This window comes from Arabidopsis thaliana, chromosome 3 (genome assembly GCF_000001735.4).
Source record: "Arabidopsis thaliana chromosome 3, partial sequence".
Lineage (NCBI taxonomy): Eukaryota > Viridiplantae > Streptophyta > Magnoliopsida > Brassicales > Brassicaceae > Arabidopsis > Arabidopsis thaliana.
The window spans coordinates 17,828,564-17,852,036 of record NC_003074.8 but is presented as its reverse complement, the minus strand read 5'-3'; the positions used below and the strand labels follow the sequence as shown (position 1 = coordinate 17,852,036).

The 23,473-nt window shown below is 35.0% G+C and overlaps 6 protein-coding genes, 3 long non-coding RNA genes and 1 other non-coding gene across 11 annotated transcripts; 3 read left to right on the top strand and 7 right to left on the bottom strand.

The window, feature by feature from the left end:
• Positions 1 to 251: 251 nt before the first annotated feature.
• AT3G48210 (kinetochore protein) lies at positions 252 to 2,686 on the bottom strand. The gene is made up of 8 exons (NM_114691.4): positions 2,419 to 2,686; positions 2,185 to 2,250; positions 1,892 to 2,038; positions 1,611 to 1,724; positions 1,428 to 1,517; positions 1,197 to 1,319; positions 867 to 1,078; positions 252 to 652 (listed from the first exon to the last, which is right to left on the bottom strand). Exons 1-8 carry the CDS (start codon positions 2,600 to 2,602, stop codon positions 641 to 643), a joined length of 948 nt encoding a protein of 315 aa, NP_566900.1. The 5' UTR covers positions 2,603 to 2,686; the 3' UTR covers positions 252 to 640.
• A 1,466-nt stretch (positions 2,687 to 4,152) lies between these two features.
• Positions 4,153 to 4,356, bottom strand: AT3G48209 (Plant thionin family protein; the record flags this gene model as incomplete). The annotated part of the gene is made up of 1 exon (NM_001084789.1): positions 4,153 to 4,356. The coding sequence occupies one exon, from the start codon at positions 4,354 to 4,356 to the stop codon at positions 4,153 to 4,155; it is 204 nt and encodes a 67-aa protein (NP_001078258.1).
• A 1,035-nt stretch (positions 4,357 to 5,391) lies between these two features.
• AT3G48208 (Plant thionin family protein) lies at positions 5,392 to 5,991 on the bottom strand. Its single transcript, NM_001339358.1, has 2 exons — positions 5,756 to 5,991; positions 5,392 to 5,643 (listed from the first exon to the last, which is right to left on the bottom strand). The coding sequence occupies exons 1-2, from the start codon at positions 5,962 to 5,964 to the stop codon at positions 5,604 to 5,606; spliced, it is 249 nt and encodes an 82-aa protein (NP_001319708.1). The 5' UTR covers positions 5,965 to 5,991; the 3' UTR covers positions 5,392 to 5,603.
• A 1,577-nt stretch (positions 5,992 to 7,568) lies between these two features.
• Positions 7,569 to 7,848, bottom strand: AT3G07905. Its single transcript, NR_141366.1, has one exon. It is a non-coding gene; the product is annotated as an other RNA (long non-coding RNA).
• A 2,900-nt stretch (positions 7,849 to 10,748) lies between these two features.
• AT3G48205 (plant thionin family protein) lies at positions 10,749 to 11,427 on the bottom strand (the record flags this gene model as incomplete). Of its 2 annotated transcripts, none has more annotated exons than NM_001339357.1 (2): positions 11,187 to 11,408; positions 10,749 to 10,942 (listed from the first exon to the last, which is right to left on the bottom strand). In NM_001339357.1, the coding sequence occupies exons 1-2, from the start codon at positions 11,381 to 11,383 to the stop codon at positions 10,780 to 10,782; spliced, it is 360 nt and encodes a 119-aa protein (NP_001326559.1). In that variant the 5' UTR covers positions 11,384 to 11,408. The 2 variants fall into 2 exon arrangements, with proteins under 2 accessions (NP_001326559.1, NP_001078256.1); NM_001084787.2 differs by having other exon boundaries at positions 10,780 to 10,898; positions 11,206 to 11,427.
• Positions 11,428 to 12,691: 1,264 nt separating this feature from the next.
• Positions 12,692 to 13,017, bottom strand: AT3G07895. The gene has a single exon (NR_141365.1). It is a non-coding gene; the product is annotated as an other RNA (long non-coding RNA).
• Positions 13,018 to 13,770: 753 nt separating this feature from the next.
• On the top strand, positions 13,771 to 13,902 carry MIR861. Its single transcript, NR_141653.1, has one exon. It is a non-coding gene; the product is annotated as a microRNA ath-MIR861 precursor (primary transcript).
• Positions 13,903 to 14,038: 136 nt separating this feature from the next.
• AT3G48200 (uncharacterized protein) lies at positions 14,039 to 19,267 on the top strand. Its single transcript, NM_114690.3, has 13 exons — positions 14,039 to 14,878; positions 15,010 to 15,145; positions 15,242 to 15,378; positions 15,473 to 15,674; positions 15,752 to 15,990; positions 16,092 to 16,203; positions 16,285 to 16,429; positions 16,524 to 16,666; positions 16,762 to 16,931; positions 17,039 to 17,329; positions 17,407 to 17,462; positions 17,597 to 17,811; positions 17,881 to 19,267. The coding sequence occupies exons 1-13, from the start codon at positions 14,666 to 14,668 to the stop codon at positions 19,086 to 19,088; spliced, it is 3,267 nt and encodes a 1,088-aa protein (NP_566899.1). The 5' UTR covers positions 14,039 to 14,665; the 3' UTR covers positions 19,089 to 19,267.
• Positions 19,268 to 19,277: 10 nt separating this feature from the next.
• AT3G48195 (Phox (PX) domain-containing protein) lies at positions 19,278 to 23,465 on the top strand. The gene is made up of 5 exons (NM_148851.4): positions 19,278 to 20,851; positions 21,191 to 22,180; positions 22,316 to 22,541; positions 22,756 to 22,898; positions 23,077 to 23,465. Exons 1-5 carry the CDS (start codon positions 19,649 to 19,651, stop codon positions 23,329 to 23,331), a joined length of 2,817 nt encoding a protein of 938 aa, NP_680104.1. The 5' UTR covers positions 19,278 to 19,648; the 3' UTR covers positions 23,332 to 23,465.
• Positions 20,258 to 20,749, bottom strand: AT3G07885. Its single transcript, NR_141364.1, has one exon. It is a non-coding gene; the product is annotated as an other RNA (long non-coding RNA).
• Positions 23,466 to 23,473: the final 8 nt, after the last annotated feature.

The following is a 23,473-nucleotide window of genomic DNA, read 5'->3' as shown; positions in this document are numbered from 1 at the left end:
TGCGTAAAGACAAGTTCGGGCTTCACAACAGCTTGGAATGTTGCAAAGATTATCAAACTCTGAGTTTTGCTGGGGATTGTAACATGTTGGAAGACCTTTATCACTTATACTTTTCCATGTTCGTTCTCCCGCGTTGGCTACACCAAATCCCTTCTTCGCCTTCATGAGCGAGGTGAAGAGTCGTTTCAAGAGGAACAACGAGTTGGAGAATGGTGTTTGATTTGTTTTCTTGTCTAATTTAAGATAGAAAATATGGTTGTGGCTATATTTTTAGTTTTAAAATTGCATAAACTGTACATCTCTAATGCACAATCTATGGCTCAAGTATCCATCATTATCTCTAATGCGCAATCTTAATGAAGCTAGACAAGCATCCATTAGCTAACGAAATCTAGAAATAGAGAAGCGCGAGATTACATCGATTAAAATCTAGTCCCACAAGCTCCATCATCGATTGGTGTATAAGCATAGCATCCACACTAGTAAAGAAATCAACATTGTCAATAAGCGTGATTACAATGACATTCTAATATTTATAGGAATTTCAAACAACAATCTGTTGTTGTCGAAAGTTCCGCAGCATCATCTACGCTTAAGTTTATTCCTTGATGCTTGTGAAAAGGAAAACAGAGCTCCACCTTCATTTCTTACCCTGTAACAAGTTAGAGTTGCTATATAAGTTGTATGTTAAATACTATAGGCTCCATGTGATCAGTTAAGTATTATTAATCAGATAGAACATTATTATGTCCAGTTGTTATGCAAATAGGTTCTGGTATCCTACTTTTGGAAACTATAGTATCTAACAAATATTTTGAATTTGGTTTGGTGTTGTAACATTTAAGAACACAATGAGTATCCAGTACCTTAAAGCGAGAAGAACGGCGAGTGGCAGATGTGGATACAGGAGCTAGGAGTGGTGATTCGCTACCTCTTTTTTGTCGCCGATTCACTTGAACCTTAGATCTTTTGTTTTCTGGAGTTGACATGTTTGTATCAGTGGAAAATGATATAGCTGGAGCTGAAGCAGATATGGCAGACGTTTCCTGTTGCAGTTGTCCTGAATGTGTTGGCAGCTCTGACAAAATCCAATAAAACACAAGTCTTGGTCATATTCAACTTTTATATATATCGAAAATAAGATTTCTCACTTATGGAGATAGAGGTTATAAAAGGATAGGCTTGAGACAATTTACCAGATAAAGTGGATTTCAGAAACTGCTCCCTCATCAGACGAACAAATCTGAAAAGGTCATTGGTTTTATTCAATTCTTGAACCATCTCGTTGATGTAATCCAATTGCAGATCGCTATCCAATACTGATGATCATATAAGTAAACGACTGTAAACAGTTCATATTACTAGGTTTTTTTGTAAACATTATAATGTAGTTGATGCTTGCTTCAAGAAGACATATATATACTCACGTGTGTAGATGTCATTTCCATAGTGAACTGTGAACGAAAATTCGCGGGTCGGCCTTTTTGCATCAATGTTGGTGAATGTGAATTTAACTCCTGTAAGAGAAGTTAAAACAACAAAGCTCTTTTAGGGCTAAGGTTTAGTAATATAGAACTAAGATTGTTACAAACTCAAAATGTCTCTATTACCATGTCCAGCTTCAACGTGAAAACCGAGAGCATGATTATACCAAGAGATTGCTTCATGAATATCTGCTTTGTCTTCGGTGACTTTACCAGCGTTGTCCTTCGATTTTGACAAGGCTTTATTGGAAGAAATATGTTAGCTTGGTCTTCAGTGATTCATGTGATCTCTTATTGAAACAAGCAGAGTACTTTTTATAGATATCTTCACTTTACAAAATCCCAAAGCATGTAGCTGACTCATGAAACTTGTATGTATAATGAACTTCAGAATTATATAACGATACCTTGCAACTGTTGGGAGATAATTCTCACAGAATCATCCTTCTTTGACTTCTGTAGCTGCAAATTTCTTCTAAGTACTTCAATCCTAGATTGTGTTGCAGAAATGGAATCTCTTATCCCCATTTGCCGTGCCTCTTTACGGGTTTTCACTAAACATCAAACATATAACATCCCAAAGACAGTAAGATATCCAAACTCAGCAAAACAATGTATGTAAGCATGAAAATAACACCAAGGAGAATCTTATGATTTAAGAAACTAAGTTCAAAGTTTCAAGCTTTTGAGGTAATAATACCTGCCAACACTTTAACTAGCTCATCCTCTGCTTCTCTCAGATCCGCTTTCAAATTCATTAGTTCCACTGTAAAATCAAAGAAACATTTCACAGAACCGCTCAATTTTACCAGTCTGATGTCGAAATTTTAAAACCCTAATTTCAGAGAGACAGAGCCTAAACCGTAAAAAAGTGTGAAATTTACGATCTGGGTCATACGGAACTGAGTGGTACTATGCGAATTTTGAATTTTACCTTGGCTTTGAGCAGTGGCTTGAGCTCGCTCCACTAAAGAGTTCATCGATCTCCGGAAAGGAGAAGCGATGAAAGAATCGATTTTAAGACGCTGTTCATGAATATCTTTCTCACAGATGAGACCCAGAGACGCCATAGTCTCTTTCGTTGTGTCTCCACCAGCGATGTTGCTAATTTGTTCCATCACCAAAGAGAGAAAGAGAGAGACTGAATCGAAGTTTAGCCCGCCATTTGAATTTTGATTCGAGTTTCGAAAATATGCTTCAAAACGCGAACCATCGTGATGAGAACTTTAAAACGATGGCGTTTTCATATCGTGCTACGTCCAAATTTATTGGGCTCCTTAAAAGGCTATTCTGAGACAGGCCCATTTGTCTGGTTTCTCGTTTACCGAAAGTAGTTCAGTCATCGGCAAACGTTTGATTTAATACGCGTTTGGCATCAATCACTATTTTGATTTATAACATTTTTAATCGCTCTAAATCAAAACCCTTACTTACAATATAGTTACAATAATATTATTTTTATCATACCAATTTTTCGGAAAATAGTAATATTGAATAGTGTGTGAAAGGTTGAAAATTGAACCGTTAGGATTTTAATTAGTTAGCCGAAGGAGCTGACAAAACCGAATACTACGGTTACACTTTAGAGAGTCAAAGACTCTTTTAATGCATTAACTACGTTTTCTGCATTGCATCATTGCATGTCTTCTCTTCCTTCAAGCAACTAGTCTTTTAATTAACACTAAATACATATTGAACATAACAATTCCTTCGTCTAGTTTCAATATGTATTTTCAGTTTTTTCACGTCCCTAGCTCACTTTAGACCTGCAAAGTGTTTTTTTTTTTAAAATAATAAATTAGAGTATTTTCACTATATATCAGTAGAAATGGGTGCGTATGTTTTTGATAATTAATTCAATAAAACCTGTAATGAGTAGATAAGACAATGAGTTTACTGTGTAAGTAAGCAAAAGGGACAAAAATGTGTTTTGTACATTATTTTGTTCTGTGTTTGTACATTAATTTGTTCTGTTTAGAATTTTTATAGATATTGGACCATGCAGAGGGTGTTAACTTGTTATAGCATTAACCATGTGCTAGATATATAGCATCGGAGCTTAAACGAATTATCAGTGTTAGATAGTTTGCTTGATTACTTCAACTTGAAGTAATCTGGCTGGCTTTATAATTAAGCTATTATCTTATAATTAGGCTATTATCTTTAATTTAATTGAAACTAATACTTTTGAGGAAAACTAATCGGATGAAATATTTCGAAAGAACTTTTTACATTGCAACGCACCCGTCCTGAGAATTAATGCGTTGTTGTCGAAGGAGAAAGGGCCATAAAATATGGATGAAGTAAATCGATCGAAGAAAGTCTTTATAAGGATCAAAATAAGGTTCAAATCCAATATGAATGAATGTTGACCCTAATTTTGGCCTCGGAAATCTTTATGATCATAGGAAAAAATCATTGTACACATCAAAATTTCTTATGAAAAGTAAACTGAGTTTTTGTTCATTACTCTTAATTATTGTAATTCTTTCCTTCCACAACAATAACTTATGAAAAGTAAACTGAGGATATGAGGATCTATCCTATGAGGTTTTCCATTCCTACAGCCTCCATCCTGCAATGTCGCGATAAATATAAATTATTAGTCAACACAAATTAAAAGGTATACTTGATCAATATACGTAAATATATACGAGGTTACGAATTATTACGGAGGAGCTGGAAAGCCACATTTTTCGTGAAGACATTTACGGAGACAAGGGGTCTCAGGGACAGTGATGCGGCCACCACATTGGTCGATGCACATTTGCTTGCATGTTGTTCTTATTATAATTGCTTCTCCTCCTCGTATGGATGCCATCACCACCATCATCATTATCATCATGATCATACTACATTTCTTCATCTCCATTTTTTTTTAGTTTCTTTCCTTTAATTTTTTCCCTGTAAGTGTATGTTTACGTATACATGTCTTTTTTGTCATAGGTGTGTGTGTAGTATATATAAAACTAATGTCCAGAAAAGTTAAAATCATTAATTTAAAGTTTGACTAGACTATAATTAAAAATATTAAAATTTTCTTTATTACTTTTGCAAGTTTGTTTTTGTCAACATTTTTCTTTATTACTTATAATGGTTCTAATTAGATTTCTTTTGATATATATAATTACTTTCAAGTTTCATATAATATTTATATTGAAGGTTAGAAAGAAGAAAAAAAGTCAGTTGCCAGAGTACACATATATAAATGTACATGCATGAGATTATGCTAGAAGAGAAACAAATCTAACTGGACAATTGAAGTTCAATAGCGTAGCCTGGCGGCAAACAAAATGGAGAAACAGTTGAAGTTTAATTTAGCAAATTTTAGGTAATGATGATTGATGGATGTGGGTTTTAATTGATTACATGCTGATGTGGTGATGTAAAGTGTGTGTGCGCGTCAAAGTGAAAATACCTGAAGAAAATTCGAGTGCACTAGTTTTTAATGGGCCGCCTCGACAATTCGAGGTTTTGGACAACAAACCGATCTAAATCTGGATTTTAGTTCCTATTAGCCGTGATTTTAAACATCACATTTGAATGCATTGTTCAAACATTCAAGCATTTGACCAGTTTGAATGTTCTGTTTAATTTTAAATATCAAATTGGTCAAATGTTTGAATAATACACGCAATTGTATAGTAATTTTTTGTGTGTCATTTGAGATTGTTTGAAATTTTGAAAATAAAACGGATGATATAAATATGACTTATTTAAGAGATGGTGGTTAATTTTTGTACGTCTGAGTGAGTTAGTGGACTATAAGTAAATCTTTCATTTGTGTGATTAAAATGGATTAATGAAGTGAGTTATTTTTTTTTTAAGAGGTCACAAATAGACCCACCACTAATACTGTATCTTTGGATTTTGCACCATTTAGTAACTTGACATTTGATATGGTATATTTTCATCTGATCAATTTAATTTTGTTTATAAACTCAAACTGAAAATCCGCCGAACTGAACTGTGAATTCATGTATTAAAAAAAAATCTGTAGAAACAAACATGCCAAGAACACATCTAAACATCCAAGTGTTTTATGACTTACGAACAAAAACTCTATATCATTTTAATCTTTAAAAGCTATATGTTTTTGGTCTAAAAATCAATAATAATCTATCCTCTAATTCCATGATTTTGTGGAGCCTTCATCCTGCTAGAAATCACAAAAAAATGAAAAACCATGTCAGTTTTAGCATATACATAATTAAATTTTATTATCGATAAGACGATAAACCAAAGGTATAGAAGAAAAAAGAATACTATACTTAGAATGATGAACATTGGTAGGAAGAGCAGGAGGACCGCAATTAAAAAAGACGCATTGGCGGACGCAATTCTTATCCAAAGGCTTATCAACGCACAGTTGCTGACACCGTTTCAAACAATCCGCATGTGACTCTTCACCTATTACTATTATGGTTCCAACCAAGACCATCATCATCACCACCATCAACATTACCTTCATCATCGCCATCTCTTCTTCTTTTAAATTTTGGTTTTTATGTGTTAAGAAAATAGAGTGAAAGACTCTTTATTTATAGTCGTAAAACCTATATAACAGTTGCTGAATACTCTCAGTCATCAATGTCATATATAGTAAGTTGACCAAAAAAATATATTTGGGTCAAATTTTTTTTTCCCTTTTTAAATCTTTATTATTTAAGTAGTAATACCATTTTGAGAAATGTATATGTCATGCATTATCTATTAATGCAAAAATTAAATTTAACAAAAATTAAATAAACCCTCCATATTTTATCTATACCACTATTCAAAATTTTGCGTTAAAAAAATAAATAATAAAAAGATATTTTTATTTAGCAATTAATATTCAATTTATTTTATCTATCGATTTAAAACTTTGTAAATTATTTTTAAAATTTGGATTGAAAATTTTTCAGTGAGACTATGCGGGTAAGACTACACCGCTCACCACTAGAAACTGACTTTACAGGCTCCGATAGTGGTAGCACAAAGCAAAATTACAAGCTAGAGAAGACTCAGAGGGGTCCTGGTCAGCGTAACATCTTCAACGAGTGAATAAAGTTACTGTAACTGATCGGTGCTGGTTTATACCAGTCGGTTATGTTTGATTTTTTAAACCGATCAACGGTTTTATATTTTTAATTTAGAACTTATCATTTTCCACATTAACAAAAGAATATTGAAAAGTTTGAAACAAATATTTTATCTCATTGCACATAAATAGTAAATTTGAAGCGATCAAAAGTTTATAAACTAAAATTTTGATATTTTAAGATTAATAGATAAAAGTTACCAAATTTTGAGGTTAAATTCGTGAGATCTTTTAGAAATTCAAAAGAAAATATTTTTTAAATGTCTAAATACAGGATTTCAAGAAATTACTTATTCTACTATCATATAAATAAGAGAATACCTTTTTTGAATTTTTCGTAGGCCCTAACCTACTCAATGCTTAATTCCGAATCTTGTAAAAAAGTTTGACCTTTTTAAAAAAAGAATGAAATCATATGCAATATATAACATGATATTCTGTAATCCACGAGTGTCCAAATAGAGAGACGGTGATGATCATCTAAAAATGTAGAGAGAAAATTAACATTAATTTATGATAATCTCTGACTATTAGATTTGTTTCAATATATACAGATTTTTAGTTACTCACCGAGTCACCGGGAAACGGCAAACGAGCTGAATGATGCGTAGATGGCCCATGCAGACGGTTAAGGTCTCTGTAACAGCAGCTTTGCCACCATAATAAGCATGACGCATCTCTTGGGAACAGTTGATGAGTTGTAAACGATGCATGAATGTCATATCTTGCTTATAGTTACGGTTTTAAGCTACGATAGGCCCCTTCTCGGCTAACCAATGTACAACTCCATTGAACGTCAGTCAAGGCTTGGGAGTTGGGATTGCGTTAGAAGCAATCCAGATTGTGACCAAGGCGGATACTCCAAAAAATTAAAGTTCCAGTTACCGAACTCAGAATCGAACACGCCAAGTCGAAGCATAGAAGGTGTAGATTCCAGCATCATGACAACATAGTACCTGCTCTTCCATGATAACCGGCTAGGAAAGTGTTCGATCTTAATCCTATTGCCACATTTAGGAAGACGGGTCCATTGCATTGTCACGTGATTCACAATGTAGAGTTGTGTTGGCGTGCTAGACCATGAATGTGCTTTCTTCATGCATAGCAAGAGATCTTTGTAGGAGGCTAGAACAGAAACCGGAGAATCAAACTCGGGATCAAGATAGCTCCTTAACTTGAATCCTTTCCCACTCTCTAAGCATATGTCGTTTGTAGCACACTGAGGATTTGTACTAAGGATTAAAGCCAAGCTCGGAGTGTTGTGGAAAGAAGAAGAAGAAGATAACAGAGACTTCCATCGTTTGCTCACGCTTTTGCATAGAATAACATCTCTAAGGTTACGTAGCTTGGAGAAAATCTAAGCCAAGAGCAAGCTCTCAGGTAAATCATCAATGATATTTGTTTCTCTTAATGCATCATTGACTTTTCTTCTCTTCGATTTCTCTCTTTTTCTCAACGATGCCATCTCTATTCTCTAATTAGTTTCTGATAGTCAAGGACTCATGGGCATATAACTTTGCTTTGCTTTTTCTTTGTTTTTTTATACTGGCATATTTATAAAACTGTAAAGTAAACCCTAAATCCTTGTCGGCCGAAGTTTGCCTTTTCTATAACTTGCACATCAAATATTTAGGTTCCTACTATATTGGACCCTATTGGGCCATCATCGTATTAGCAAATATAGTTTAGGTCAAACTCTTGTTTTTAGATTGTAGATACTTTGTATATAAGCCCAGCTTTTTCTATAACTTGCATATCAAATATTTATGTTCCTATCATTTTTTTTTATATTATGTTTGTGGCGAAAATTACTTATTTTGATGAATTTACATTTTTTCAGCTTGAAGTCTTTTGTTTAACTTTTTCTTCCGGGTATTGCATATATCGAAATCAGTTTGAAAAGGTACATGTTGAGAAAGTATAGTAGAAAAATGAAGTAATTCCAATTTTCCAAAAGATAAAGGATTATAATTAAGAACTTTAAGTTTGATAAAAAAAAAACATTATATAGTGTATTGGAAAATAGCAATATGGGAACTAAAATTGTATAAGTATATAAAGACATCTTCAACGGAGTCTCACCTAAAAAGGTTAGAAAACATATATGAAACGAGAGGCTCTCGGAAACTCTCTCAAAACTTATTAATAATTAGTTTAAATATTATAAACAAATAAAAGTTAAATAATAAATTAAACTAAATAAAATATATTATTATTTTAATTTGGAGAGATTCTCATAAGTTCTAAACTGATAAAGTCATAAAGATGTTCTAACATGCATGCCAGAAAAAGAGAGGCATTTTTACCTCTCTTTTGAGAAAATAGTTAATTCATCATATTTCATGAAGAGGGATCGGACCTCTCGAGCGTTTAGCCATCTTTCTTGAGAAGCCAACAAAATTTCACCAACACCTGGAATCATGGTCCAAAATTAGATCAAGAAACATAAGTTAATAAAAAATAAATAAAACATAAGCAAAATAGAAGCAAATATAGGAAACAACTGACAAACAAATAGACAATTGTAGGTTTAAACTTTGATTTTGATAATTTTTTGAATAATGATTATTAATTGCCAACTAATTAAAGAATGTATAACAATAGAAATCATATACTATTAGAAGAAAAATACTTAGGTTCACCCCTAGGGATAGACACACAACTTCAGAATTAAAAACAACGACCTAGATAGTACGGTGTTCTTACCAATTTTTTTGAACATTGTGTCCTCCTGTTACCATTCTTTCGAACATAGTCTTTCTCGTTGTCGGTGAACTTCTTGGACTGATAGAAATGAAATCCCGTAGTGTTGACTGGCGGGTCCGTTGTGGACAAGGTGAATTGATCATACCTCATGAATAAAGATCGCACCTCCTGAGCATTAAGCCACCGGTTTTGAGAAGCCAAGAGTATCTCCCTAACACCTGAATTAATCATGGTCCAAACAGGGGCGGAGACACTATATGGTCATAGGGGTCAATTGACCCTGGTGAAAAAAAAATTATAGCTTAACTTCTATTAAATTGACCCTCATCCAAAAAGAATATTGACCTTTGTAAAAATTTATGTGACAAGACTTATAAAAGCCCAACAACTATATTGTATTTAATTGTACTTGTATGTAGAATTAAGCCCAATAAAAGTTTGGGATAAAATAATACTCCCTCTGTTTTTAAATATTTGTAGTTTAAGGTTTTTGCACACAAATTAAAAAAATATATAAATCTCATTTAATTTATCTCTTTCCTATAAAAACATCATTAATTACAACTAATCTAACCAATAAAAAAATATGATGTAAAATATAATTGGTTAAAAACTATTAAATACATTTAATATTTGCATAGAAAAGTGAAAACAACACTTATATTGAAAAAAATAAAAAACCTTTAAACTACACTTAATTAGAAACAGAGGGAGTAGGTTATTTATAACATAATTAAGGCCATTAATATACATTAACCTATTATTTTATCTTTTTGTAATCTAAAACAGTTTCCGCTTCTTCTAATCGTCTTCTTTGTTTTTTTTTTCTAATCATTAATTGTGAGTTTATGAGTTGTGTGAGATTATAATCAAGTAATCAACAAAGACTTAAGATTGGAATTCCAGGTACTTTTCTATTTTTGTTTTGGTATATTAAATCTAATATTGAAAGAAGTTGTGCTTGATTTGAGTTTTGTTACTAATTCTTGCCGATGTTATCATGTTAATCGTCTATTAAATTGGTAGTTTAGTACTAGTAATAGACTAATAGTAATCTTAGTAGTCTCGTACAAGTAAGGAATTATATATTGATTTACTGATTTTGGTTAGTAAGATGATACGGACATACGGTCTACGTATGTATGATAAAAGTAGTTCTCCACAAATTGTGGGCGGAAATAAAAATTATGTGGTTTTGGAAGAATTTTTTTTTTGACTCCGATGGATTAATACGGTGGTTCCGCCACTGGATAATCAAGTAATTAGTTTAATCTGTATATACATTATCGCAAATGCAAAGACAATTGGAAAAATAATCAAACTCAACGTAAAAGAAAAAAATTTATTTTGATACAATTTTTAAGCTCGTTTTTTTTTTCAATTTTTCTTTTCATTTTCTTTTAGTTTTTTTAATATTCAACTTTTAACCATGTAATTGTATTTTTCTTTGTTGATCAATAAATTTTATATTTCAGCAACAAAATAGTACATAAATTATTACTACGATTATTGAGATGGAAAAACATATGAGATATGACATTTCTTTTTACATTTATCGGTGCAAGTTTTTTGAGAGGACAGACTGAGCCCGCACAAGAACAAGCATTTGTCCCAACATGAAAGTCCTTCAACTTCTTTCATGTTTCTCCTTTCTACAGCATCATCAGTCCTGCAATATTTAAACTATTTCACTTTTCTATACGTATTTCCAAACAAAAGTTGTTTCATACGCAAACATGCAAGTTTTTATTTGTATTGATGAAATATTATTTTTATATGTTTAAACAAAAATTACATTTTATCATATTGTTTTTACATTTTGCATTTATGTTGAGTTTTCAATAACATAATAACAAATAGAAACTCAAAAATAAAAGAACAATCAAATTCAATGTAATAAGAGAAGAAATTACGATGATTTAGATAGAGGACTAGGTGGTTTGTGGCATTGTGCGCGCATACATGGCTCGATGCAGGTGTTTTCAGGCACCAATAGACCACCACACTTAAGCATGCACTTAATCTCGCATGAAACGCTTTCTACTTCTCCTCCCATGGTCGTTATTACTACAGCCACCAACATCAATGCTATGCATTTTTTCATATTCATTTCTCAAGTCTTTTTATTATATATATGTAAAAGATTATGTATATGTTCTACTAAACCAATGTATGTCTATATAAATACACATATGAAATTATGTCCAAACCAAATCTTGATTTGGTATATATGTTCAATTCAGAAACACTATTTGTTGGTCAAACCAGACCACTTGTGCACTATTTTAACTTTGACTTTCCTTGAATTAAGATTTACTTTGATTTGCTCAAAAAACAAAAAAAAAAAAGAAGTTTTCCTTTGATTTTATTTTTATTGTATAATTAATATATTGATAAAACTATTTAAAAAGTACCAAACTTATTATTTTACTTAAACAAAATATAAACTACTTAATTTTAGATACACTCTAGACCATAAAATTAATCATATTTTTAAAAATTATTAATTACTTTTTGATAACAACCTGAATTTTGATATTTTAGGATTAATAATAATTTTTTCCAAAATCATATTTTTAAAAATAAATAATTTTACATTTAGATTGGTGTGTTGTTTCAAAATACAATTTTTTCTGAAATTGATGTCTATATATGAGATTTATTTTCGAAATAGTTCTTAAATTATAAAATAAATAAGAGAAATTACTTTTCATAGTCGTAACCTACTTAGTGTTTAATATTTATTCTTATAAAGAAAGTTGATCTTCTTAAAAAAGAAATAAACCATATGCAATATATAGTAAAGAATTATATTCCGACAAAAAAAAAGTAAAGAATTATATTTTCAATTTTTGTTGATTTTTGCTCATTTTTCCATTTTAATATTTTGATCGTACATAACGAACATAACATGATATATGTCCCGCTAATTTATAATATTAATTAATTTAATGACGTATCTATTTAGACAAAATCAACAAAAATTTGAGATTAAAATGATATGTCAACAAAAATTAGTAAATCAATAAAAACTAACCTATAATTTCATCCGAGTCAAAGTTGATGCTTTTTCAGCATTTTTTGAGTATTTATGCTTTTTTCAACATTTTTTGAAGATTGAAGTTTTATCGTCGTCTCGTTGGCCTTCGTCGTCGCCGTTTTTTGGCGCTTCTTTCACGGTTTATCCATGTCGTGCTTTGTCGTACCGTTGATTTCTCCGTTTTCAGCGGCCATCGTCATTAGATGTGGAGCTGTTGCTCCTACTTTAATTAGCATCTCATAGAACATTCGAGGATGCTTAGATCTGGAAGTGTTGCCTTGGCCCTGTTTATTCTAGTTTAATACCGGTTTCATACCGACTATGCTTTGGTTTCTGTTGCTTGTGAAAATGATCCTTCTCGAAGGTCTCAAAGGCTTCCTCTGGACTCCCCTTCAATTCGTATTTCTGTATTGACGCGATGTCTAGATCTTCCGTCTGTGACATAGTGAATGAATAAAGAAAGAGTCTGTTTCTTTCAGTAGTTTAAGGATGCGTTTTGTAACTTCGGAATTAGTTTGGACTCGGCCACTTGTGTATTTCTAAGTTCTTAGTATTCGATCTTTGGCTTGTTTGGGGTTACCTTTCCTTCAAGCTTTAGGATTTTAGTAGTTGAGACTCTTGCAGATTTTAGGATTGACTGGATTGCACTCATGGCTCCGCTGTGTCGCGAAGTGTAAAGGTTCCTAGGATGGAGGTTAAGTGAGAGATTCTATTTGTCCTCTCTTAGTATTTTATTTTCTGCTTGAACTTTCTGATAAATCTCCTCTATCTCTTAGATCCTTCTTAGTTTGATCCATTTCTTTTGACCTTGCTAAGATTGTTTCAAGGCTTAGTTTCATATTTTGGCAAAAAACAGATGGAATGCAGTGTTATAGTGGGTTGAAACCGGAGATATTGAGTTAATCTCTCTTGAACACCACCGGTTGTTGAAATGTTTTCAAGCCTATGGTAGATTTTCATGTGCCCCTTTCTCGTAAGAACAACAAGCTGAAACACTATTGGTATCTCATGTAGTGTTTGAACTACTCTCTTATGTGGTTTGAGATTATTAAGAATTTCACAATGCAAATCACAGATATGTAATCGAGTAGCTATGTGTTTGGCTAAACAAGAGTTTGGCATTCCAATGTATGGTTCCTTTCAATGATATATAAAGCTTACACTTCGTGAAAAAAAAAAAATTGTAACACGTGATCAGAGCAGAAAGTGTGTGAGAGATTTAGATAAGATTCACGTGCTGCTCACGTGATCTATTTAAAGCTATAAATTACGTCGTCTTCGTTTTACCTCTTATCTGAAAACAGAGAACTAGGAAATTTTGATAATGTTTAACGAGTGATGCAAAATTCAATCAAGCTCTGTCGATTTTACAGCTTCAATTGCATAAAATTGGGGCTTTGGTGAAGGATTAAGGCTGATTTATGGAGTGTATAAATTGGTAAAATCTTCATTACCATGTATCATTGTTTTCGAACGATGTCCTTGGAGAAATATGCGTCAATGGAGTCCGTCTTCTTGAGAAGCATTTTTGAGTGAGAATGATTCTCATGATGGATATGTCTTCAAGGACTTCTTTCAAACAATGGTACTATTCTTAATACTTGGGATGTGAGAGGTAAACATGATATTACAGATTGGGTCTCTTTGTTTTGTAATAACTATTATGATCTTTCTCATCTTTCACTGAAAGTCTCATCATTGATACGATGGTCCCATGTGTATTGAATGTTAACTAAAAGGAAGAAACTTTAATGCTTCTTGTTGGTTTCTTTTAGTACCATTTAGCAGCACAAAACAAAACTCTGGTATTGATGTCCCTAAAGAACTTCTAAATCATCGAAAGACTTGTCTCTTGTTTAGTCGTGTGTGTTGTGTTGACTTGTTGTTCCACTTTTAGCTTAGCTTAAGAAGCTTTTTTCCTGTGTTCATTGCAAAAGGGTTACGAGAAGATTAAACTAGATATTCCCAATGTTGTTTTTTGAAATTTTGGTAAACAAATATATAATAGACAGTCCTGGAATAATAATAAATTCTTCCAGAGTTTGTCTGTTTCTGGGATTAGTCTCTGTCTTTTTATCTTTCAATGACTGTATCTCCCATCGCTCTCATGCATATACTATCCGTTATCTCTCTTCCACAGCCATCACAGACCACAGAAGCTAGTACCCATCTTGTTTTAATCCTCTGCCTCTCCCTCTTTTTCCTCTTCACCAACACATTATCTCTACAATGTCTTCTTCTACTTTGTCCAGAATAATCCCAGTGTAGCCCATCGCTGTGATTTGCTTATAACTTTATTCTCTGTATGAATGATTGCATCATAAAGAGTTTCATCTGCATTTTGTTTGAGAAATGGGTCTGCTTAAAACTTCATGGCTTCTTCTGCTTTTCTGGGTTGTCTCTTCCCCTTTGTGTTTCAGGTTTCATTACTGTTATGGTTCAGAGCTCTCTGTGAAGTTCTTGAAAGCACCTCCTACTACTTCTAGATTTACTTCAGCCAAATTTTCCTTTCTTGCTTTTGAGGATGGAAACAGAACTTGTTCAAGCTGCAAATTCCGTTGCAAGGTTTTTTTTTTTTTTTTTATATTAGTGAAATCAAAAAGCTTGTGTTTTGACATGATATGATTTGCATTATTTGAGAATTTTCATGGAGTTGTGTCACACATGTTGATGAAAAAGGATTGTGTTCTGTGCAGCTAGATGACCGTATTAGTTTGGACTGCCATCAAAGAAAAGTTTCTTACTCGAAGTTGCTAGATGGAGATCATACACTTGAGGTTTGCGCAAATAGGATGCATGGATTTGGCTGCAATCACTATAATTGGACTGTTGGTAAAGAAACTATTCTTATACCTCTTTGAGTCTCTTCCTGGATTTTCTTGTCTAGCATTGATCAAAACTGTCTTTCGTGTAAAATTGTGTATGCAGATACGGTTTCTCCTACAGCCTTTGTGACTGCATCAATGCCATTTACAAGTGCACAAAACGTGTCTGTTAATATTACTTTTACTGAGCCATGTGTTGGTAGAGGAGGATTCGGCTGTTCATCTGTGAATTCCTGCGACGTGAGTACGTAACCTTATTTACATCAATCACAATCTTTTAAGTTTTTTCATCTTAGGTTTTATACTCTTGACAATGTTTCAAATTATGTAACAGCTTCTTGTCTATGGTGCTGGCCAAGTTATACCGTCTTCATTTACCGTTCTTGACCAATATCTTAGATATTCACTGCTTGTGGGATTATCTCCTGATGCTCAATATGGAAGGATTGTGTTGGTGATGAATAAGAGTGTTTGTTCTGATATAGCTGGTAACAATTTTAAAAGAGCTTTGGGTTCGCGTTTCTTTGTCCATTTTGGTGAGTATCTTTACCCTGGTTTTGTTTAAGGTCAACAGCTTTAACGGATATTGATTTTGAACTTTCTTGGTATCTAGATAGAAGAAATGTTTTAGTCAATCTACGAACTCATGTACCAGAGAAGTTACTTAAGCTAAACAACCAAACTAGGACGGTGCAGGCAACCAATGATAACAACAAGTTGAATGTTTACTTGTATTTCTCTGAACCGGTACTGAATTCTTCGGCTGAAATTCTCAGACGACTAAACACAAACCAAGGTGATTTGCTTCCTATCGACGGAAATACCAACGGGAATCGCCGTTTCGCGTTTATGGTTTGTGCTTCTGCTGCTGTTATTAAGGATGTTTTGTGCTATCGTTATATTTCGTTTCATGTTAATCTTTGAATGTAATATTCAAACTCTTTTGTTCTCAGGTCACAAATACATCACGGCGTGCAATAGTCACGGTGACCCTTGACTCGAATTCAATTAGAAGCAGACATGGGACACCTGCATCTCCAACTGCACCACTCACTTTTCTTTATGGTGAGTAAGTTACACATTTTTGTTTCTAGATTCTTGTTTTGGTTCTCTCTTTGAATGAAACATGTATCCGCATGATCTTAGATACCGAGAGACCTCATGTTATATTGAACACAACATCTGGTATGAGGACAAGAAAGCACACCATCCCTGTCTGGATCAAATTCATGAAGCCAGTGTTTGGGTTTAACTCCTCATTTGTATCAATCTCAGGTGGATATCTTGATAGGTTAGTGGTCTTGTGTGTCTTCTAACTTCTTGATTTTGATGCTAAGTGATTTACATAAGACTTTTTGCTTCTTTTGTTTTCCACAAATTGCCAGCTTTGAGGAACTGAGTGGAAGCATATACATTGTATATGTAAAAGCCAACACCAGTACACTTTCTATTAAGATTCCTGAAAATGTTACTCAGGATGTCGCGGGAAACAAAAATCTTGCATCCAATATCCTAAAAGTGAAACATTGTAAGTGTTTCAACCAAATTATATGTGTTATCAAGTACTGTAATTCTGTTTCTCTGCTTCTTCTAATGTTTTTCATATCTTGTACTTAATTGCAGATTCTGTGCCTATGATATCTTCTGTGATTTCTTGGGTAACAACTTACATTTTCTTGGTGACGTCTTTCGTTGCGGGACTCCTCACTCTTTCAACCACAAGCCTTTATTCTCTTGGCGCATTCCCAAGACCATCTCCTTATCTGATATCAGACCCCACGAGGAACCTTTTTGTATGAGTTTTTACTCCTTTATAAAGCTACATATATATTGCCTTTGTTTTTCCTGCAAGTTACATAATTAATCAAATGGTATTGTGTGCTTTGTGGTTCTAATGCAGAGAACTGCCTGTCACATTCAGTTTTTTGCACTCACGAGATGGCTACCGGTGACATTGCCTGTTGATTACTATGAACTTGTGAGAGGGATTCAGTGGATAATCCCTTATTTTCCTCTCCCATGGGAAACTAAGATCAAGGAACAGATCATGGTGGCCACAAGTCCTTACATTGGTCCACACTCCTTCATTTCTAAAACTCATAACAACATGATTAATCTTAAGACATCAACCAACGCGGAGTCAGTATTCGGATTGCCACTCACCGCAATGGAGTACAGATTATTCTTTGAGGTCAAAAGAAACGTTTTTTTCTTCCCTGTATTTTGTATTCTTTTGATCATGTTTTAATACTGTATGAGTGTTTACAGACTTCAAATCTTAAGCCAGAAGCAGAACACGTTCTTGGCCTACCACATTCAACAGTGTAAGTCACTATAATCCAAGTCTATACTTCTTTCTATAGAAAATTTTGTGAAGATTTTATTGCAGCATTTGTTGCTTACTTTTAATCTAATTAAGAAGAAGCCATAAATATTCGAGTTTTTCGCTTTCCTGTAGGTGGAGAGATTTCAATAGGATCATGTTTTGGATAGCTATAATTGGAGGAAGTTTGGTACTACTGCATATAGTCCTCTCTCTGATACTGAAGTTCAAGAAAGCACACAGTGAGAAGAAGAGGAGTTTTGGTGCGTTTGTCTTCCCAAGATTCGAGCTGTTTCTTCTCATTCTCGCCTTACCTTCAATCTGCAAAGCTGCAAGGAGCCTTATACAAGGTATTCTTATTACCAGCCTTGAGAATATCTTTAAATTTGAACACATACGCTAAATTCTCTCTTTGTCAGGCTATTTTAAACACCAAGGAGCTGCAGAAGCCAGTGTCATTGTTGGTATCCTTGTGCTTTGCGTGGTAGCTATTCTGCTTCTGGCATTGTTTCTCTTCCTCTCGGTCGGGATAACGTTTGGGAAGTTGTTACAGTATAAAGAGATTCATCAAGAAGGCCAAACTTTCCACTGGTACCAAGAACTCATCCGAGTGACCCTTGGTCCTGGTAAAAGAGGCCAATGGACATGGAAAACAGAGAACTCTGTCTATCTAACTAGGTTAGGTCCAGTTTTCGAAGATTTAAGGGGTCCACCAAAGTACATGCTCACACAGATTTCAGGAAGCAATCCACTCAAGCAACAAGATGATCGGATCATCGCATCAGATGATGAAAACGAAGATGCTGAAGCTCCTTGCATACAGAAACTCTTTGGAATCCTTAGAATTTACTACACATTTCTCGAAACTGTGAAGAGGGTGTGTTTGGGGATTATTGCTGGTGCTTTCCTTGACAATGAAACTGCGAAAACTCCGATAGTGGTCTTGTTGAGCATCACTTCCTTTCAGCTGTTTTTCCTTCTTCTGAAGAAGCCATTCATCAAGAAAAAGGTACAGCTTGTAGAGATCATCTCTATAGCATGTCAAGTCGGCGTATTCGCCTCATGTCTAATGCTCTTGGCGAAAGACTTTCCCGAGGCAAGCGGAAAGAAACTCGGGATATTCATGGTCGTATTGTTCTTGATTGGATTCATTATGCTGATGTGCAACGAATGGTACTCATTGTACAAACAAACAAAGCGGTTAGACCAAATCAACAGATCTTTCTTGAGTGGTCTTAAGATGTTTATCATTGGACTTGCCGCGTTAATCCTACCTCAGAAAATGATCAAGAACAAGATCCCCGTGGCTCAACTAGAAGCACGAAGCAGCAGCAATGGAGGCACAACCCCAGAATTCAGGTATAGAAATTCTTCCGGAAGCCGAAGCTCGGGTAGCTTGGACAAGCCATGGTTGAAACAGATTAGAGAAATGGCAAAGTCTAGCTTCACAAGAGATAGGAGCAATAGTAAGGTTCCTAGTGATCCTTCGTGTAGCAAAAGCGGTTGGAGCAGTAGTATTTGGGGAACAAAGACAAGTGGAAGCTCTTCTAAGGAATCATCTGCAGATTACAAATCCAGACCTAAGGGACTTTACAAAGATTTAGAGGCCATTTTTGCTTCAAAGTAAGAAAAAATGGTCATCATGCTCTCTGTATTTACTCTCTATTCGACGTAAGGACTACTTTGTGATATTTAATAAATAATGGGGTTTAGAAGGTATTGATATGAAGTATGAGGGCTTGATAAGTAAATTGTAATTTACATTATCATCTATTAAAAGTAATATATTTACATATTTCCTCTAAAATTGATTAAAGAAATAGTTGAAATTTTCAGAAATCGTCTTGTGTCAATCCTGCTTACATGATTCCTAAGCCTGGTCTTGTTTGGCTCCGAGAAAATTCAATTCGAAGGAGACGAAGAAGCTCCAAGCATATAGACGAAGCTAATCTACGCATCGTCCAGCTCTTATCGTGCACCTAAATCTCAGTTGTTCTCCAAGTTGCTTCTTCTTTCTCAAGTACTTGGCTCGATCAATTTCAATTTTCAAAACCCGATTGGGGATTTTGGCGTGCTTGGATCTTCATCAATTGGTGTGAGAATCCGTCTCCGTTCGTTATCCATCGATCGGTTTTGTATAATTTACTGTTTTATTTCCGGTTGATTCGGTTTTGGTTTTGGTTTCAAATGATCAATGGAGAGGAGGAATCATCGAGAGTTGATTCGCCAGGTTCGTCGTTACATTACTCGTCTTGTGGTGAATCAGAGTTTGAGCGGTATTGTAGTGCGAATTCGGCTTTGGGAACGCCGAGTATGTGTAGCTCTACTGGACCGTTTCAGGATTCCGAATTTGAGAATTTTAGCTTGGGACCAAGTCTAGTTAAGCTCTCTTCTTTGGATATGTCACGATTAGGTGATCGAGGTATCCATTTCTTCGATGAGGGCGGCTCTTGTAATGGTAGAAGTAGTAGTGCGCCCGGGTTAAACACCGGGAATGTGAACATCGATATGTGTGGTGATTTGATGGATGGTGGAGCTACAATTGAAAAAGATAGTGGTATAGATAGAGAAGATGGAAGTTCCATAGATGATGATGAACATTCTGATGGTGATGACTCGCTTAGTGATTCAGGTGATCATTCTCGTAATTATGTTTCACGGAATTTACAGTTTCAAAAGGAGGCTAAAGATGAGAACGATAATCCATTTCTCATCAATTCTTCCACTGCCTTTGGTACAAATGATTGGGATGAGTTTGAGCTTGAAGCCACTGAACTTGTTGACACTCAATTTGACTTCAGCGGGTTTGAGAAGCGTGATAAAGGGTGTACTGAAAGTGAAGGGACATCCACAGATTTATTCTCTGTAGCTTTACAAAAGCTTCCAGATGTAGTTCAAGCAGAAAAAGGGGAAGAACATGAAAATGTAACTGTGAGCACTAGACATGCTCCAGATGTAGGTGACTTCAGTGCAAATATTGAAGATATTAGATCTAGAGATTTTGGTGACCTGAGCGCTGAAGTTAAAACCTTGGTGGTTCGTCAATCACTGGTAACAGATGAGCCTCTTCGGGGCAGTTGTCTTGGCAACAGTCAAACTGAAGATAGACCTGTAGTCATGAATAACCTTCAATCTTGTAGCGCTGATGATGTCCTAGATATTACACCAACTGAGTTAGGTATTGAAGATTCTTCAGGTGGGGTTTGCGACCTTGATGACGATGTTTCTTCTGGACTACTTCATGAATCATCTGAGGATGGAAAACAGTCAAATCCATTTGGGGAATGCACCTCAGAACCGTTGTTGGCATCTCAGAACTCTGATATGCCATCATCTAGAGATTCTCATCCTGTAACAAATGCCTCAAAAGTCACTTACACACAACCTAAGGTCAGCTACTTAATATATGAAACATTATTAACGTTATTTTTTTCTGCCTGTCAACTCTGCTTGTATTGTCCTTGGGTTATGTCCAAGTCTGTTAGATTTCCATGCTTCTCTGGGAAAACAGTGCATTTCAATTTATGATGCTCCTCTCACATCTAAACAGTGGAAATCTGAGGGTTTAACTGTTCTACTACTGTTGTGTTACTATCACCATTATAAGTCAATTGTTCATTAAGAGGGACGGTTCCTGCAATCTGTAAACTTAGTGGATTCTACTATATCTCCTTTTGATTCTTTTATTTTTGAATGAAGTTTTATGGTTTTGGATTACTCATCTTGCAGAAGGAGAACACTGAGCTAAATGACTTCTATGATGATTTTGTTCATGATATGGAAGAAATACTGCTCGACTCTGGTGAATCATCTGGGGTAAGGTTTTCTAAGAATGACAAGATGTTCCAACTACAGCTCTCTCTGCCTAACAGGGATGGGGGGCAAACTGCTACAACGTCTGGTCTAGATGATTCATCTCCAACAGTTTCCCAGCGATTTAGGATTGATAGGGTTGAAGTTGTCGGTGTAAAGCAAAAAAAAGGTGATGTTTCGCTGAGTGAAAGATTGGTTGGGGTGAAGGAATACACAGTGTATGTCATAAGGGTTTGGAGTGGGAAAGACAAGTGGGAAATTGAAAGAAGATATCGTGATTTTTATAGTCTCTACCGTCGTTTGACATCTTTATTTGCTGATCAAGGCTGGACGCTTCCTACACCTTGGACCTCTGTAGAAAGAGAATCCAGGAAAATATTTGGAACATCGCCCAATGCTGTTGCTGAAAGGACTGTCCTGATTCAAGATTGTTTAAATTCAGTTCTCCAGTCCCGTTTTTTTCCCACACTTCCAAATGCGTTACTTAGGTTTTTATCCCCTCAAGATGCATATGCTAATTCTTCGGGGTTGGATTCTATAGTATCTCCAACAGGCTCTGCTGCCATCGATGCTGCTACAACCAGTTCTTCGTATGGAAATACCATCTCGTTCATTGTTGATATTCGACCTCACAAATCAGTAAAGCAGTTGCTAGAGGCTCAGCATTACATTTGCGCTGGATGCCACAGATACTTTGATGATGGAGCCACTCTTGTGCGAGACTTTGTGAAAGCTCTTGGATGGGGTAAGCCTCGGCTTTGCGAATATACTGGTCATTTGTTTTGTTCTTCCTGCCATACAAATGACATGGCAGTACTGCCAGCAACAGTGTTACATCATTGGGATTTTAATCGTTATCCAGTTTCTCAATTGGCAAAATCATATCTAGACTCCATACACGAGCAGGTAAATTTGGGTCTAGTGATATTTGGTGTAATTTATTGTCGTTTTTGGATACTGAGTGCTGAGATAGAACACTTTCCTTGCAATAACTTTACTTCGCCTTGATTTGGTTGATGTCTGACAAATCTTGTTTGGCAGCCTATGCTTTGTGTCAGTGCGGTCAACCCTTTTTTGTCCTCAAAAGTCCCTGCACTCAACCATATTATGAGCATCCGGAAAAGAATAACCATTATGCTTCCATATGTACGCTGCCCATTCCAAAAGACACTCTACAAAGGACTCAGTTCTCGCAGATACCTTCTTGAGAGCTCTGAATTTTTTGCTTTGAGAGATCTAATTGATCTCTCCAAAGGGCCATTTGCAGGTGAATTTCTTTTCTTGAACCAAGATTTAAAGATCATGCATACTTTCCCTCATGCTTGCACATGCTGACTTTACCGATGATGAATTGCTCTTCAAAGTTAATGAAGTTAGAATTAGATTCCAAATCTCAATAGCAACTGATTTACAAGTCATTTCCACGCTGCTACTTGTTTGATGTTAAACAATTTATTTATTTCCTTACCCTTGAATGGCAGCACTTCCTGCAATCGTGGAGACCGTTAGGAGGAAAATCCTGGAGCATATTACAGAACAGTGCCTTGTTTGTTGCGATGTGGGGGTTCCCTGTAATGCCCGACAAGCTTGTGACGACACATCCTCTTTAATATTTCCATTTCAGGTGAGCATCGACATTACACTTGCAATGAACATATTACACATCTTCTCCTGCTCTCAGTTTTCGGTATTTGATCATAGCCTTGATGGCATTGGATTTTCTTTTCTTATAAAGTTCATAGCTGTATTGCGCTATCACTCAAATGTTGCTTAATCCAAGATATATTGAATGCAATGATTAGGAGAAAGACGAGGTTAGCAAATGCCGGTTATGCGGTTCAGTTTTCCACAAGAAATGCTTATCAAGACTCTCAAACTGCCATTGCGGAGCACAACTAAAGCCGAACAAGAACCCTGGAGAGCTGCAAGTATCGGAAAAGAAATCAGATTCTACATCTGTCTTGCCTCTAAGATTCCTCTCAAGTTTATTTGGAAAGACAAAACAAGACAAAGAAACCACTATTCTTATGGGTTCACTTCCAACAAACGATCTATAAATATGATTCTTTATGTATGTGTATAAACTTACCTTCTGTAATGTAGAGCTCGAAGCTTGTTTAAACATAGCTTCTTTTACCTTTTTCTTGTTGAAAGATAATAAAATACGGGTCTAGTGAAATTATTTTACTTCATGAGCCA